Source organism: Macaca fascicularis, chromosome 7 (assembly GCF_037993035.2).
Source record: "Macaca fascicularis isolate 582-1 chromosome 7, T2T-MFA8v1.1".
NCBI classification, from domain to species: domain Eukaryota; kingdom Metazoa; phylum Chordata; class Mammalia; order Primates; family Cercopithecidae; genus Macaca; species Macaca fascicularis.
Window position 1 is genome coordinate 28152053 of NC_088381.1, and position 16908 is coordinate 28168960.

The 16908-nt window shown below is 39.8% G+C and overlaps 1 protein-coding gene across 1 annotated transcript in view; it reads left to right on the top strand.

Moving 5' to 3' along the window:
- The window catches only part of SCG3 (secretogranin III), a 37552-nt gene that overhangs the window by 12941 nt on the left and 7703 nt on the right, over positions 1-16908 (top strand). Inside the window, exons 8-10 of the mRNA XM_045395462.3 lie at positions 1952-2068; positions 5385-5468; positions 7173-7310. Coding sequence (XP_045251397.1) covers positions 1952-2068; positions 5385-5468; positions 7173-7310 — 339 coding nt within the window. The remainder of the gene's footprint in view (positions 1-1951; positions 2069-5384; positions 5469-7172; positions 7311-16908) is intronic.

The window sequence follows — 16908 nt, forward strand, 5'->3', positions numbered from 1 at the left end:
TTCATGTGAGAGCCAACTGTGGCCTTGTTTGCTCCCTACTCCTCCGTCTAGATCAACAGCCAGTCTCAGGGATGGTTTGGGTCTGCAGAATGGGCTCATTTCTCAGGTTCTTGCCTTGCACTGTTCCAGGCAAGTGGAAAAAAAGAAAGATTCCAAATCCCCACCAGTTGAGAAACATAGGCTAATGGCTGTTGCTTACCAACCATATCTGTGGGGGAGGATGCAGAGGAAGGGGGAAAGGCTAGGAGTATTTAGAGAAAATCTTTCAGTGGAAGCTCAAAGAATAGGGAAAATGGGCTCCCCTCTAGCATCTTAGTTTTTCTTTTCTTCAAAAATGGAAACTGATGTTTTTTCTGATTTTAGAATTAATATTTTTTTCTCAGCTATTATGGCATCATTATCCATTTTGTTCCATCAAGATGCAGAACAGAATGTCAAATACAAAGGGTTCCCAAGAGGCCGGGCCCAGTGGCTCATGCCTGTAATCCCCACAATTTGGGAGTCCGTGGCAGGCGGATCGCCTGAGGTCGGGAGATTGAGACCATCCTGGCCAACATGGTGAAACCCCATCTCTACTAAAAATACAAAAATTAGCCAGGCATGATGGCACATGCCTATAACCCCAGCTACTCGGGAGGCTGAGGTAGGAGAATCTCCTGAACCCAGGAGGCGGAGGTTGCAGTGAGCCAAGATGGTGCCACTGCACTCCAGCCTGGGTGACAAAGTGAGACTCCATCTAAAAAAAAAAAAAAGAAAAAGAAAAAAGGTTCCCAAGAAACTGCTAGTAATAGTTACTTAAAGAGAGTTAGAGGGGATGATGAGGAAGAGAATATTACTTTCCATTTTTATTTACTTTTGAGCAGTTGAAATATTTTTACTATATGCATATATTCTTTCAAATGAAACAAAGATTAAAAAGTAACATCTTGTTCAAAAATCAATTTTGCATTTATAAACTAAAACTATATATGTTCTTATTTTCAATTAAGAAAATTAAGCTTCATTAATGAATAAAGATTGTTCTTGCCCTCAAAGACTTACCACCTGAGTAGAGAAAAGTTGTTGGCTTGCCAGTCTTCTACCCTTCCTTTTGAGTTCATGTTATCTCGGGTTGAAAACTGTGTCTTTATCATCTACTCTATCAGCAAAGTATTTTCAATGAAATTAAACTCTTTTGGAGAAGTTATAATTGCCTATTTCTGGAAAAAGTTCAGTATAGCTGTATCTATCTTACCCTATATTTCCAATCAAGCTTAGATTTTTTTTGTAAGTTAAATATATATGGTTTTATCTATAAATATAGAAAAAAATATTTCAGTAAAATACTGTAATTAGTGCTGAGTGTGGTGGTGTTTACCTATAGTTCCAACTTCATGGAAGGATCTCTTAAATCCAGGAGTTTAGTCTGAGACTGTAGTGAGCCATGATGAGACCTGCAAATAGCACTGCATTCCAGCCTGGGCCACACACTGAGACCTCATCTTTTGAAAAAAAAAAAAAAAAAGGCCGGGCGCGGTGGCTCACGCCTGTAATCCCAGCACTTTGGGAGGCCGAGGTGGGCGGATCACAAGGTCAGGAGATCGAGACCACGGTGAAACCCCGTCTCTACTAAAAATACAAAAAATTAGCCGGGCGCGGTGGCGGGCGCCTGTAGTCCCAGCTACTCAGGAGGCTGAGGCAGGAGAATGGCGTAAACCCAGGAGGCGGAGCTTGCAGTGAGCCGAGATCGCGCCACTGCACTCCAGCCTGGGCGACAGAGCGAGACTCCGTCTCAAAAAAAAAAAAAACAAAAAAAAAACAAAAAAAAAAAAACAAAAAAAACAAAAAAAAAGAAAAGAAAAAAAAAAAAAGACCCAAACAAACAAACAAAAAGATGCTGTACTTTATAAATTGACATTGAAAGAGGAAGCTATCCCCCACTAGTTTTAAGTTATTTTGTTCTTTCATATAGAAAAAGAAGCAAAAGAGAAAGAAACACTGATTACTATCATGAAAACATTGATTGACTTTGTGAAGATGATGGTGAAATATGGAACAATATCTCCAGAAGAAGGTGTTTCCTACCTTGGTGAGATCCTATGTGGTTTGTTTCTACTGTGGTGGTTTTCACTGTTCAAAGTAAATTAGGGACTTGGCAATAATGACCTCATTAATTTGATAATTTATGCCAAAGCTTGCCAGATCACCTGGGTAGCAAGAATCGACCAGTTTGATAATATATGCAAATAAAATTAACCAGCTTTCAACTTTTTATCTTTATAGAACCAGCTTGAGTACAAATATTTCACATTTATTAATTGTCTCATTAGCATTTTCTATATAATCTTATGGAGACAATTTTATAAAAATTTGACTCCACCAGGCACGGTGGCTCACGCCTGTAATCCCAGCACTTTGGGAGGCTGAGGCAGGCTCATCACCTGAGGCCAAGAGTTTGAGACCAGCTTGGCCAACATGGTGAAATGCCATCTCTACAAAAAATACAGAAATTAGCTGTGTGTGGTGGTGCACCCCTGTAGTTCCAGCTACTCAGGAGGCTGAAGCGTGAGAATCACTTTGGGCCCAGGAGGCTGAGGTTGCAGTGAGTCAAGATAGCGCCACTGCATTCCAGCCTGGGCCACAGAGAAAGACCCTGTCTCAAATAAATAAATAGGAAATAAATAAAATAAAAAGGAAAGAAAAGAGGTTTAATTGGCTCACGGTTCTTCAGGCTGTACAGAAAGCATGATACCAGCATCTGCTCAGTGAAGCAACTACTCATGGCAGAAGGTAAAGTGGGAGCAGGCATGTCACAGCGTGAAAGCAAAGGCAAGGGTAGGGGAGGTGCCACACACTTTTAAACAATCAGATCTCATGAGAATTCACTCACTATCCAAGGACAGCACCAAGAAGATGGTGCCATTCGTGAGAAATTGCCCCCATGAACCAATCACCTCCCACCAGGGCCCACCTCCAACATTGGGGACTGTATTTCAACATTAGTGTGGGGGGAACAAATATCAAAACTATATCAGATAGGGTTATCCAGAATTACTCTGGATGAACCTCATTTTTTTTCTAAATGAAAGTAGTTTTACTGGTTTTTTCCTTGACTGTGAAAGAGCATGTTTATTTTCAAAAGTCATTCAATGCAAAAAGTACTAAAAAGAAAGTGAAAATCACTCACAACATCAACACTCTGGTAACATCTTGGTTTATATTCTTCCAAATGTTATTCTGTGTGTGTGTGTGTGTGTGTGTGTACCTATATCATTTCTTTCTCTTATACAACAAAAAATAAGCTCATATTACACATAGTGCTTTGGGGCCTACTTTATTTTTTTAACAGTAGATCAAAGACATTGTTTTCATATCAACAACTGTTTCATATCATTACCCTGTGAGTCAGAAATTCCACACTTAGTCAATTATCCTATGGAAATAAATCAGAAATGCCTCAAAGGCTTATGTGCAAGGCGGATATTCCCACTGTCACTTATAACTGTGCTGCCCAATATGGTAACCACTAACCACAAGTTCCTATTTAAATTAAGAGTAACTGAAACAGAATTTAAAATCTAGTTTCTCAGTTGCACTAGGCCCACTTCAAGTGCCCAGTTGCCACATGTAGCTAGTAGCTACCGTATTGAACAGTGCAGAAATGAATACAGTCATCATTGCGGAAAGTTCTGTTGGACAACATTGGCTTGTAGGAGCAAAGCAGTGAAAATAGGCTAGATACTCCACAAGAGAAGACTATCTAAAGTAAATTACTTATTTATTTTTATGATAGACTATTTAAATTTTATTCTAAATGTTTGTGTTTTTAAATAATTATATCTGCTCCTTACATATGCAAAGTAAATATTGTTTATAAATATATATGTATTACATACATATTAATGTATATGTACATGTTTATATACATATATGTATTGTGTGTGTGTGTAACTTTTACAATTAGAGCTTGAGTTATGTCTTTAAGAATTTTTCTGTATAAGCACATTGGCTTTTGACTTCTGCTGCCGTGGAGAGCCACCCTTATATCCCCAGGGGCTCAGGGCAGCATGGGTAGAAGACAATTGACCAGCCTCCTCTCCTCCCATCCGAGCTAGTCACAAGCAGTGATCTGCCCTTCTATTCTGGCCTCAACAGTGTATCATGATTACAAATGTTGCCAGGTATGGCAACTATTTCCAAGAAGAAAGCAATGCATTACACATTAGAATATATTAATTATCTTCTTAAAATAGGGGTAGGGCAAGAGGAGTTTACTTGGGGAGAAAATATACAAAGTAATAATAAGATCCTTACAAACTAATTGCAAAGACTTGCTTGTTTGTGAATGGTGGAAAAGGCTCGTCCTAAAATAGTGTAGTGAGATAGCTATGTGGCTGGTTGAATAGCTAAGTACAAAAAGTGTGGTTTCTAATTCATCGTCTACCTTGAGGAAGTCACAGTCTAGACTCCTGTCTAGCAACACTTAATATGATACTACTCCAAAGAGCAGAATTAGAACAAAGACAAGGATACAGAGTGCAGCTTAATATAAGTAGGGAAATGATCCCTAAGATTACCTGACAGTAGAACTTTCTTCCTCATGAATTAGTGAAAGCCCTGAAAGACAGAAATCCAACTGTTTGGCTTAAGCAAAAAAGGAATTTATTGCTGCATATAGCTGGAAAAGTCTATGGAGTGACGGGGTAGCCTGGCTTTGGGTTTGTGAATTCCACCAACAGTGTGAGGAACTGACCTTATCTCATCTCACAGCTCCGACTTTTTGTGTCTTCATTTATTCCAGACAGATTGCTCCCTGTGGGAACAAGATGGCTGGGACAGTCCCAATCTCACCTCCTCACAGCACATCAATCCCAGTGGAAAGAGAGCCTCTTTCTACCAGTGGTCCTACCATTGAGTCTCACTGACCTGGATAGGGTCCTGGGCTCCTCCTTGAATTATAGCCCAGGTCATGGAAGACCCTGTTTAGTCATTCTAGTGTTATTCTAGCACCAGTGGAGTCAAATGTTCTGAGAGTGAGACAGGGGTAGGTTCCCCAGAGAAAATTCAAGGTGCAGTTACCACAAGGTGTTGAGTAAGTCAAACTCCAAGTATCCACTCTAATTCCCAATCCTGGAAGTGTTCTAGCAGTGGCTACAGAGATGTAGAAGTGACTTCTGCAATTAGCTGAGTAGGAGGCTGAACTTGAGGATTTCAAATTATATGTCTTTCCATCCTGAGAGTCTATGATTCTCAGAAATAAAATCCAGGTCAAAACACCTTACCAGCGGTGTTAATATTTTGGAGTTACTATTGTGATATTTCTGGTGCAATGTAAACATTTTTAGTAAAAATTTGATGTCATCTCTCAGGGAATAAAATTATATTTCTTTCCTTCCTCCCTCCAGAAAACTTAGATGAAATGATTGCTCTTCAGACCAAAAACAAGCTAGAAAAAAATGCTACTGACAATATAAGCAAGCTTTTCCCAGGTACGATTATTTAACTATTTTTCTAGCCTTTAGAATAATAACCATTTTGAGTAGTAAATAATGAACTTTAATAAACATTAATAAAAAATTACAGATTTTGAAAAGTGTTAAAATCTGAAATGCAGCCATAGGATTAATGAGATGTGACCTTGGTTATTTTGTGGCCAATCACAGCACATAAATCTGACCTCAAAAAACATTGAAAAATAATGTAGATCTTTACTGAAGATTCTTGGAGGTGGCTAGGAATCTTAGGTGGAAAGGAAAAGGCTACATCACAAAACTGAGCAATCCGTCCTAAAATTCTCCTTTAGGTATCTTCTCTCACTAGATAAGCACTTCTCCAGACTACTGTCCCTGGTCATCTGTCCACTCTCCACTGCCCCACCTCCTGCTCTCGCCTCCCAGGTCTTCTCTCTCCCCTGGGATGGTCTGTGCCCCTAGGTAGTGCGCTTTACCCCCGCTCTTGATTTCATCAGTTCCAAACCTCCACCCATCACCCTACTCTGCCCATCAAACCCCAGGGAACTGAGCTATGGAAAGAAGCCTCCTTTCAAGGAGGAGGGTGGAACAAAAAGAGAAAAGTTTGCAAATGGCAGATTCTTTTTAAAATTTGTTTAACTATTAATGACAACCAAAAATTGCAAATTGTTATACTTTGACTCTTTGTCCCTATCACAGAAATCATGTACATATTCTTGATGGCATTGTATACAGCCCTTTAAAATATGTTTTCAAGCAGTTTTTAATTACCTGGAAACATCCTTCCATAATAATGTTAATGACACAAGCAAAGAACAAAATTGTACCACAACTGTGAAAAAAAAATATGCATCTCTGTATATACCGCAGCACACTAGCGGATGTTTGATATCAGACAATAACTGATTTCTTTCTTTTCTTATTTTTCTACAATAAAAAAACACTTTATTTTAAAAGTTTACTGTTAGACTGCTTGAGGTTCCAAATATTTTATTGGCTACAGAAATGCATTACAATTGTTTCCAAATGGTTACCTACTTTAAGGTTTATGATTTTTAATTCAACAAAGGATTACTACATGGAAATATGGTTATTTTAAAGTGAGAAGGGAGCAAGAGTTATTCTCTTTTGACAGTAAGAGTTCAAGTCTCTTCTTCGAATTTAGGGTTCCTAGGGGTAAAGGAGTGTGAAGAAAGGAGCAGAAGGTGAGAAGTCCTGCCATAGCCCCAGATACTTAGGTGTGACTCTGAATAATAGACTGTCCTTCAAAAATGCAATGTCAAGGAGAGATTGGGCAGCTATAGAGTTATTATCATTTGGAATCAAGACCCACCTAATATACTTCAGAACCTGACATATCCTGGCTTGATCACCTACACTGATTAAAGTAAGACAAAGAATATATGCCTTCTAATGGCACGGTGTGGCAGAAAGGAAAAATTACCAAATCAGAATTCAGAAAGCTGGAGTGGGGTGGGGGCGATATGTCTGAAGTCAACTCATGGGATGACTTTAGACATATCTCTCCCCTTTCTGGGCTTCAATTTCCTCTTCTGTGATATGGGGTTAGAGGATTGGATTAGATAAGCACTAAGATCCCATTCAACTCAAAATATGATCTGACCTCAAACTGTACCTCATCAATAAAGTTGATTTCTACTTTAGGAACCAATTAATAGATAGGAAATAGGGCTATGACAACAATGCTCAATCTGATTACAGCACCATCAGAGAAGAGTCATGAGGAAACAGACAGTACCAAGGAAGAAGCAGCTAAGATGGAAAAGGAATATGGAACCTTGAAGGACTCCACAAAAGATGATAACTCCAACCCAGGAGGAAAGACAGATGAACCCAAAGGTATGGGATTGACAGCTCTAGGTTAGCAATAAAATTGGGAAACAAAAGCTTTCACCACACCAGGTAGGGTGATCCAAAGAGCAAGCTCCACCACATCTGAGAAATTGACACAATCTGTATAGAACAGGCTTGGCATGTGGTATCTTTATTTGAATAGCAATCTTTTTTAATGGCCTTGAGTCTCCTGGGATGGCAAACTGATTTCATCTTTTGAGAGTCTTTAGTGTTCAATGGACTTTTCTGTTTGGAAAGGAATATGTATGACTATTAGTGCATTGTTTAATGTGTAATTTATAATCTTACAAATTTATTGAGCAATATTTTTAAATTTACTGAATACTCCTCTAAATAATCACATGCTACTTATTCAAAAAGATCACCAAAATTTATGAATTTGACCAGGCGCGGTGCCTCATGCCTGTAATCCCAGCAGTTTGGATTGCTTGAGCTGAGGGTTTGAGACCAGGCTGGGCAACATGGAAAAACCTCATTTCTACAAAAAATGCAAAAATTAGCCAGGTATGGTGGTGCATGCCTGTAGTTTTAGCTGCTCAGGAGGCTGAGGTGGGAGGATCTCTTGAGTTCAGGACGTGGAGGCTGCACCTCTATACTACAGCCTAGGTGACACAGCAAGGCCCTGTCTCAAAAAAAAAAAAAAAAGAAAAGAAAAATTAAATTTAACAAAGCAAAATTGTAAAATGATTTAACCAGTGATTGTAACTTTAAACACTTTTAAGGACTTGATAAAAATAACAAATTCAATATATCAAATTTCCTTAAATAGTATAAATATATCTATGAAATATATAATGCAATTTACATCTTCTTAGGATTTTTTATTTTATTTTTTGCGATGAAGTCTCCCCCTGTTGCCCAGGCTAGAGTGCAGTGACGCGATCTCAGCTCACTGCAACCTCCATCTCCTGGGTTCAAGTGATTCTTCTGCCTCAGCCTCCCGAGTAGCTGGGATTACAGGCACACACTACTATGCCCTCTAATTTTTTGTAATTTTAGTAGAGATGGGGTTTCATCAAATTGGTCTTGAACTCCTGACCTCAAGTGATCCCCCCGCCTCACCCTCCCAAAGTGCTGGGATTACGGGTGTGAGCCACCGTGCCCGGCCATCTTCCTAGGATTTTAGAAACTTTACCATACCCACAAAGAAAAAGACTCGATGAGGTTATAAGTTCTAAATTGTTATCCCTTTGATTTCAGGTCTGAATGTGGGATCTAGTTGTATAGTTCAGTGGTTCAAGTCCCCTTGTTACAAAGTTGTGCTAGTTACATCGTGGAAATTTACATCTCTATGTCTCAGATAGATATTATTTTTCTGAAACTCAACGTCTTTACCAGAAGTTGTGAACAAATGATTCAAACCTACCTTATTTTTCTGTCATTATGATATATTGACATCTTTGATATAATTGGAACCTTATTTATGTCTTATCACTTGAACTCAGGAGGTGGAGGCTGCACCACTGTACTTCAGCCTGGGTGACACAGCGAGATTAATGTCTCATTAGTAGGTTCATCTACAGAGTTTATTCTTTAGGAGCTGAGGCAGTGGGTCAGTGCTCTCTTGGGGGAGGTGGTGGAGGAACCCAGCTAATTTATCATCTGAAAACATACCACTGGACTCTCTGAAAAGGGATTTTCATTGGTTATGCATAACCATCAGTGGCAGTGAATAGGTAGACTTTTTCTTATTCCTTGTTATGATATGATATGAGATCACAAGGACCAATCTTGCTCATGGTATAGCACTTAATTTTGAAGAGACTGGCCCACTTAAAGTTTCCCCACCCAGTATCTCCTGCTAACACAAATGGAAGCAGGTTCCTATTCACCCTTAATAATAGACCCATGCTTAATGTCTGCGTATGAAGTAGAAGAGAAACAAACTAGCTACGTATTCAATACCTTGAAACTCAATAATACCAATAAAATTACAAACTATTTCCCTTTTATATTACTACTACCTTTGCTAACACTTTATGCCTAAATTGGTGTAGCTGGGGCAGTGGGAGCTCCCTAAATTTCTCTTTAGTCCTTGTAGTACATCGTCTTTGCTTTCTAGCAACAATGGGATATTCTACACCCACTCTGAATTTTCCTTTCCCAAGACTTGAAATCAATTCTCCTTGAAGGAGTTCTGGTTCCATTTTGTAGAAAAGACTTGTAGAATTGGACACCCAAACCTGGGTTATATGGGTTCACATGAGTGGTAATAGTGGCGAAAGATGCTGCTTCTATTTCAGCTATTGGGACTTTTTTGAGCCAGCGCTGAAAAATACAATTTTTCCTTAATGTATCAAGTTTGTGTTGATTTTTCCTATCTTATACATTTTTATATTTTTGTATCCTCCTTTTCTCTACCATGGATTTCATAGACCATCACAATTTTTTCCTACATTTTATATTTTCCTACATTTTACATTTCCTACATTGTACATTTTCCTATATTTTTTTCCTACATTGACATAGCTGACGTGTCCACTCCAATTGCTTGGTAGTGGCCCATGTTGTGAAAGTTTATGATATTGTATCTGGGTTCAGGAAGAAAGAAAGCTGTAATGATCAATTAATAATGTTTGTCCTGAGCAAGAGTAGGCAGAACTGATGATATGTGTGCCATGTTTGGGGACCCTGTAGACCAATCAGGCTGCTTTGATACTTCCATTTAACCCTAAGTCACTCTGGATGGGTGGTAAACTCTTTTTAAAACATATATATATATCTCTCTTTTTGAAATTGTGGTACAATGTACATAACATAAAATTTACCATCTTAACTATTTTTAACTGTACAGTTTTGAGGCACTATGTACATTCACTTTGTTTTCATACCATCACCACCATCCATCTCCAGAGCTCTTTTCATCTTGCAAAATCGAAGCTCTGTACCAATTAAACAACACTTTTCCATTCCCGCTCTGCCCACTCCATGGCAATAAGCATTCTGTTTCCTGTCTCTATGGATTTGACTACTCTAGTGACCTCATATAAGTGGAATCATATAGCATTTTTCCTTTTGCAACTGGCGTATGTAACTCAGCATCATGTCCTCCATGTTCATCCATGTTGTAATTTTCTTCCTTTTTTAAGGCTGAATAAATACTTCACTGTATGTATATGCCACATTTCATCTAGTTATTTGTCTGTGGACACTTGGGCTGCTTCTACCTCTTGGCTGTTGTGAGTAATACGGATATATATATATATGGGTATACAAATGTCTCTTTGAGCTCCTTCGTTCAGTTCTTTTGGGTATATATCCAGAAGTGGAATTGCTGGATCATATGCGAATTCTATTTTTAATTTTTTGAGGAACCACCATACTGTTTTCTGTAGCAGCTGCACCATTTTAAATTTCTACCAATAGTGTGCAAGAGTTCCAGTTTCTCTATATCCTTGCTTAGATTTTTTATTTCTGGATTTTTTTTTTTTTATCCTAACAGATGTGAGGTGGAGGATGAATGGTAAATTTTTAAAAATAGCTAACCAAGAAAAGAGTGGCCTGTGACCTGAGACAGAGAACCAGGAATTGGGCAGCATAGAGCATTACAGCTCAGCTCAACAGAAACCCAGCATGCCTGTCATCCCCTCTGGAAGTGGCCCACGTATAGCAATCGTATTTCCCTAGAACCCAGTGAGCCATAGGCTACGTCCTTTGACTTGCTGGGGTAACATTCTCAGTGCTTTAAACACCACCTTCTATCACTGTGCACAGGGCTGTAGGAATGAGAGCTGACAGAAGTGTTTAGCTTCTTTTTAAGAAAACATTATGTAAAAAATGAATATAAAGGAGATGATTCTCAGTAGTCCACTATGGCCTATTTAGGATGTGAGTGTTTGGAGACTAATGATGAGAGTGGATTTCCCTCTTCATTAGGATTTCCATCAGATAGTAATGGGGAGAGAGGAACAGAATAGACTAAAACTCTATCCATTTACTTTTTTTTTTTTCTTTCCCCCAAGACAGAGTCTTGCTCTGTCACCCAGGCGGGGGAGTGCAATGGTGCGATATCTGCTCACTGCAACCGCCACCGTCCAGGTTCAAGCGATTCTCCTGCCTCAGCCTCCCAAGTAGCTGGGATTACAGGCATGTGCCACCACCCCCAGCTAATTTTTTATTTTTAATAGAGATGGGGTTTCACCATGTTGGCCAGGCTGGTCTCAAACTCTTGACATCAGGTGATCCATCCAATCCATTCAGCCTACCAAAGTACTAGGATTGCAGGTGTGAGCCACCACGCCCAGCCTAGGGTTATTCTTTGCAATGGTTCTCCTAAAACATTAAAAAGAAGGCAGGAATTTGGGGTTAAAATTAGTCCCTCTGCTATTGTTCAGAGATGTAATTTATTCATGTTACCCTTGACCCCATTACTCTGGGATAAGGACAACTGACTCTAATACAGTTTAGAAAACACCAACTAAGTTTAAGCTAAGGACTAACAATTTCTAAGAAAAAAATGTAATTAATCCCCAAAAGGACATACCGACATATATCTTTGTGTTCGTAATTGTTTCATTGCATTTTTCTCAAGGGCTATTTTGCTTCTCTGTTATGAAACCCAGTGAGAAAACACCCATTGTCTCTAGGTAGAAAAAGAAAATCATCCGTCTGAGTGGAGGCAGGGTTGACTGGGTTTTCTGGGACAGTTATTCAGCAAGAAATAAACACTTATTCCAATGGCATGCCTAACGCTGTGCCTAGGAAGCAGCTACAGAAGGAATATAAGAACCAATTCCTGCCTTTGAGGACTCAAGCAAGCTTTGAAATGGCCCAAGGATAGTCCTTAACCCATATGCTGGCAAGTGCAACACAGGCCACATACATGCACACATATCCCACTTACTGATGAGCCAGACATATGTAGAACAGGATCCCTTCAGGACAGAAAGTTGGAGGACGTTACAGAGTAGAATAAAGGATGAGGTAATGGTCCAGCTAAAACCACTTACGGAAATAATTATAAGCAGAACACATTGGCAATAGTATCTGTGGGGAGTCTGTTTTGGCCTTGCAGTGTGTGAGGTGATAGCCTCATCTAACCACAGCAACCGTTTATTAACCATGCCTAGCATGAACTGGGTCCTGTGAGGAATGTAAGTCATAATAATACTCTACATTTATATCATGCTTCAGTTTACAAAGCATGTTTCTATGCATCTCATTTCCAGCTTAATGTAAAAAACATCCAACTTCATTACCAATGATGAAAAATGATACATTCACCTTTGAAAATAGTTTAAACTATTTAAACTACGGTTTCCACAGGGACCCACATTAAGAATAGTGTTTTTCAATGTTGGTCTAGTTGTTTGACTGATTCAATAATTATTCCTAAATTTTTATGCATATTCTAATAAATTATAATTTATTCTAACTTCAACCAAATCTATGAAGTTGCTTAACTTTTCAAGTAAATTGCTCTCTGAAGACCAAAGAAAACTGCTTTCAAACTTTATTTCATAATCTAAGTGTGGCTCTTTTTGCCAGTTGGATGTTTACTCATTCACATCTGTTCTGTGGGTCACTGAAAGTCTTTTTTTTAAATCATCCAAGGGATGAGATAAGCATTATAACACCCATAAACTCACTCCAGTGCTATCATTTAAGTTTATGGCTGGACAATAAAATTAGGTTGGAAAAGGTGATCTCTAAGGTAACTTTCACTTAAATGTCCTATCATCGTCATATCTTTTTTACAGGAGCCAGAAAAGTTAGCCTATTTAATAAATTGATAATAAATTGCCTAATTCATGTGGATACACTTATTTTTTAAGCAACATAAGAGAATTCACACCTCCCTTCAAGTCTCCGGGGATTCTGCTAGAAATGTCCAAAAATCAGGAGTCCAATATTCTCCCCTGGGAGTCCGCAAGTGGGTGAGGAAGTCCCAAGTCGGCTTGGGAGAGCCATATAGCAATATGGATTTTTCAAGGACAACAAAAGGGAATTTCTTTCTATATGTACAAATCATGAGTCTCCTTTTTAGCATTCACCCCTTGATTTACAAACCAGTAAAACAAGGCCCAGAAGATGAGCGACTTGCTCAAGACCTCATGGCCAGAGTGGTGGAGCTGGCCTTGAACCCATGTTTCCTGACTCTTCTTCCAGTGCTCTTCCAGTCTTCCATGCTGCATCTAATGGGCATGTAAAATGTCATCATTATGCAGAATCTTGAATCTCACAGCTCTGTGGCCTGTGTCGGCACCCATGCATCAGTATCAGTTGCTTTGCTTCATCCAGTTCAAAAGTGCAGTCATGTAATCTTGGCATAATTTTAAGTATTATATCAAACTTTAATTTTTATAAACACTCTTTTACAAAACCTAATGTCTTTAGTACATGCAGTATGCAATAGGCCAACCTGATTGATTTATACACTTTCCCCAGAGGGAGACAGTCAGGACAGCATAGCAGAGTAAGGACAAATTCATGTTTAGAAAAGATATTTTTCTCACAGTGTTAAAAACCAGAACAGCCAGAAAAACAAGGCTGCATCTTGATTCTGGCCCTTTTCCCATCTGCTTCAGCGTATGTTTTAAGGCTTGTGCTCTATTACCTCAGCCATGAGCTATTTTTTTTTCCAAAGGAAGATGAAATAAATTGAGGAAAAAAATAGTCCAGCTTTCCAAAGTCGACTCTCATAAGGTTTTCAGTGCATACTGTGTAAATAGAAGATTTGCTTTACAGCTCCTGCAAAGAGAAAAGTCAATATGAGCCAGCTGCTTTGCTCCAAGAGCAAAAGAGTACCTGATATGACTCCCATTGTTGCCAAGGCTCTTGTAAGCGTGTGGAGGTCTTAAAACTGGTGGCAGTGGTTCCCAAACTTTGCTGCACATTGGAGCCACCTCAGGATCATTAAAAAGTACAAATGTTTGGTCCCTAGTCCCAGATATTCTGATTTAATTGGTCTGAGGAGCAATTTGGACACTGGGCCTTTAAAATTTTTCGCTAAGTGATTTTAATGTGCATCAAAGTTTGAGAACCACTGCCTTGTCAGCCAGTTTAACAACAATAGCAGGCACTCACTTTCTCTAGTCTAAAAGGTGAATTTGACCCAGCCCCAGTCATTAAAGGCTCCATATTAATTTTGGTTCAAAACCAGGCTCTGACCCTGTATTAGTTCCCTCTCGTGCTCCTAATAAATACATACCTGAGACTGGGTAATTTGTAAAGGAAAAAGGTTTAATTGACTCACAGTTCCTGAGGAGGCCTCAGGAAACTTATAATCATGGTGGAAGGGGAAACAAACACATCCTCCTTCACATGACGGTAGGAAGGAGAAGTGCTGAGCAAATGGGGAAAAGCCCCTTACATAACCATTTGATCTTGTGAGAACTCACTCACTACTACAAGAACAGCAGCATGGGGGTAACCGCCCCCATGATTCAATTACCTCCTACTGGGTCCATCCCATGACACATGGGGATTATGGGAACGACAATTCAAGATGAGATTTGGGTGGGGACACAACCCAACCATATCAGACCCTCACTTAGCTATGTCGCCTTGGGCATGTCATTTAACCTCTCTGAGCCTTAGTTTCTTCATGAATAAACTGAGAAAATGATATTTAATTAATAGAATTCTATGAAGAATGACATATGGATATAGTATACCTATCACACTTGTGTTTTAAATGTTCTGATATAGCTGTCATTTAAGTTTAGAATCCATTCCATTTCAAGTCTCTCAAATAAATCATTCACTGTCACTAAAAAAAAAAGGGTAGAGATAAATCTATGCCATTTATATGTTTTTTTAAGACGTAGTTTCCTAGTTTGGATTCCATGCTCACTGGGCAATCTTCTTTTTTTTTTTTTTTTTTGAGACGGAGTCTTGCTCTGTGCCCCAGGCTGGAGTGCAGTGGCGCGATCTCGGCTCACTGCAAGCTCCGACCCCCCGGGTTCCCGCCATTCTCCTGCCTCAGCCTCCCGAGTAGCTGGGACTACAGGCGCCCGCCACCTCGCCCGGCTAATTTTCTTGTATTTTTAGAAGAGACCATCCTGGCAATCCTCAAGCAATCCTCCCTCCTCAGCCTCCCAGACTGCTGAAATCAAGGCAGTTTCTACACCAACTATTGAAGCAACTAAGGACAAAAAATTGTGGATCTCTTCTGGTCCATTTACCCCTTTTTGCATAGGAGTCTCTGTGCTTCTTTGGGAACCAGATGACACAGATCTTCAGTGGTAAGGCAAGAGTAGGCTTCAAGATCAGGAAGAAAGATGCTCAGAAAGTCACTTAGGTAAACACAGTGGGGGCAACTGGAACACGGTCAACTCTTAGGGCAGTATTATTGTACATGGACAGTAGTTGGAGGTACCCAGGTTCAAGCCTGGCTCTGCTACTTTTTAGCCATGTGATTATGACTTTATGTCTCTGTGCTTCAATTTCTTCATCTGTGAAATGGGGATGATAATAGGACTGCCTCAAAAAGTTGTCGTGAAGAATAAATGAGACAGTGCATTTTGGAGCATAAAGCAGTCCTCAGCACATGATAAGCACACAATACAGGTAGCTCAACCAAGAGGGCTGTGCGGTAGAGTAGAGGTAACAGGGCTCAGATGCGGCTCAGAATGGGGTGGTCACCACACTGAGCTCTGCATCTATTGCTCCTGCAGAGGCCCTGGACTTTGAAAGCCTCTTTTTGTAGGCCATCTGGTACTTTCTAGAGACCTGGTTTCTTGGTGCTGACTCCCTAAGCTTTAGGGCCTTACCCGCTTAAGAGAATGGCTGATTTCTTTGATACAGAACAAAGCAACATTACTGTCCATGTCTGAAGGTGAGGTCTTATCCTGCAGATAATGCAGGTAGCGGAAACTAAGCAGATCAGAGTCCAAATGCCAGCTGTTATTTCCTGTGTAGCCTTAGCCTACTCACTTCGCCTCTCTGAGCCCCAGATTCCTCACCTCTCAGTGAATGGTAATATCCACTTGCAGACATAAGTGCAGGTAAAGGGCATCACAGAGCAGGTGCATGAGTGATGCCTGGTGTTCTTGTGCCACACTTGAGGCCCTTTGAACAGTGTTTACATCCTGAAGAGTTTTATTAGAACCAGTTCTAAGGTTTGCCATCCAAACCTTGAAGTGAAGCACTGGTCACCTCTTTGTCTAAGTTTTTACCTGTCCCCTGCCAGAATTGGGCAGAAGACTTAGAGCTGCTTACATAAAACCACACATTTGGACTTTTAACTGAAGTGATGGAATCTTTAAGTATCTGCCACTCTCATTCAAGTCCTTGGCCTGATGATGCTCCTCAGTTTGGAAGAACCATCCCTAACCAGAAATGAACTAATCTAGGGGCCCATCTATCTAGTAAACCGAATCAAAACTCTTCTCTGTCAGGACATCAAGGTGGATTTATTTGTGTGTGGGAATCATGCCCCTTGACACTTACCAACTTGATTCTTCCTCCTGGAACCTCATCCCCACCTGCTCTCCTTGACCTAAACCCCTCAACACACAAACACACATATGCACATGCAAATATGTACATTGCCTAGTTAGGGAAACAACCTTGCAAGTGCTGCATACATCTAATATTTGTGGTTTTGAACGTAAGTGTGGTCTCTAAAATGAGCTGTAGT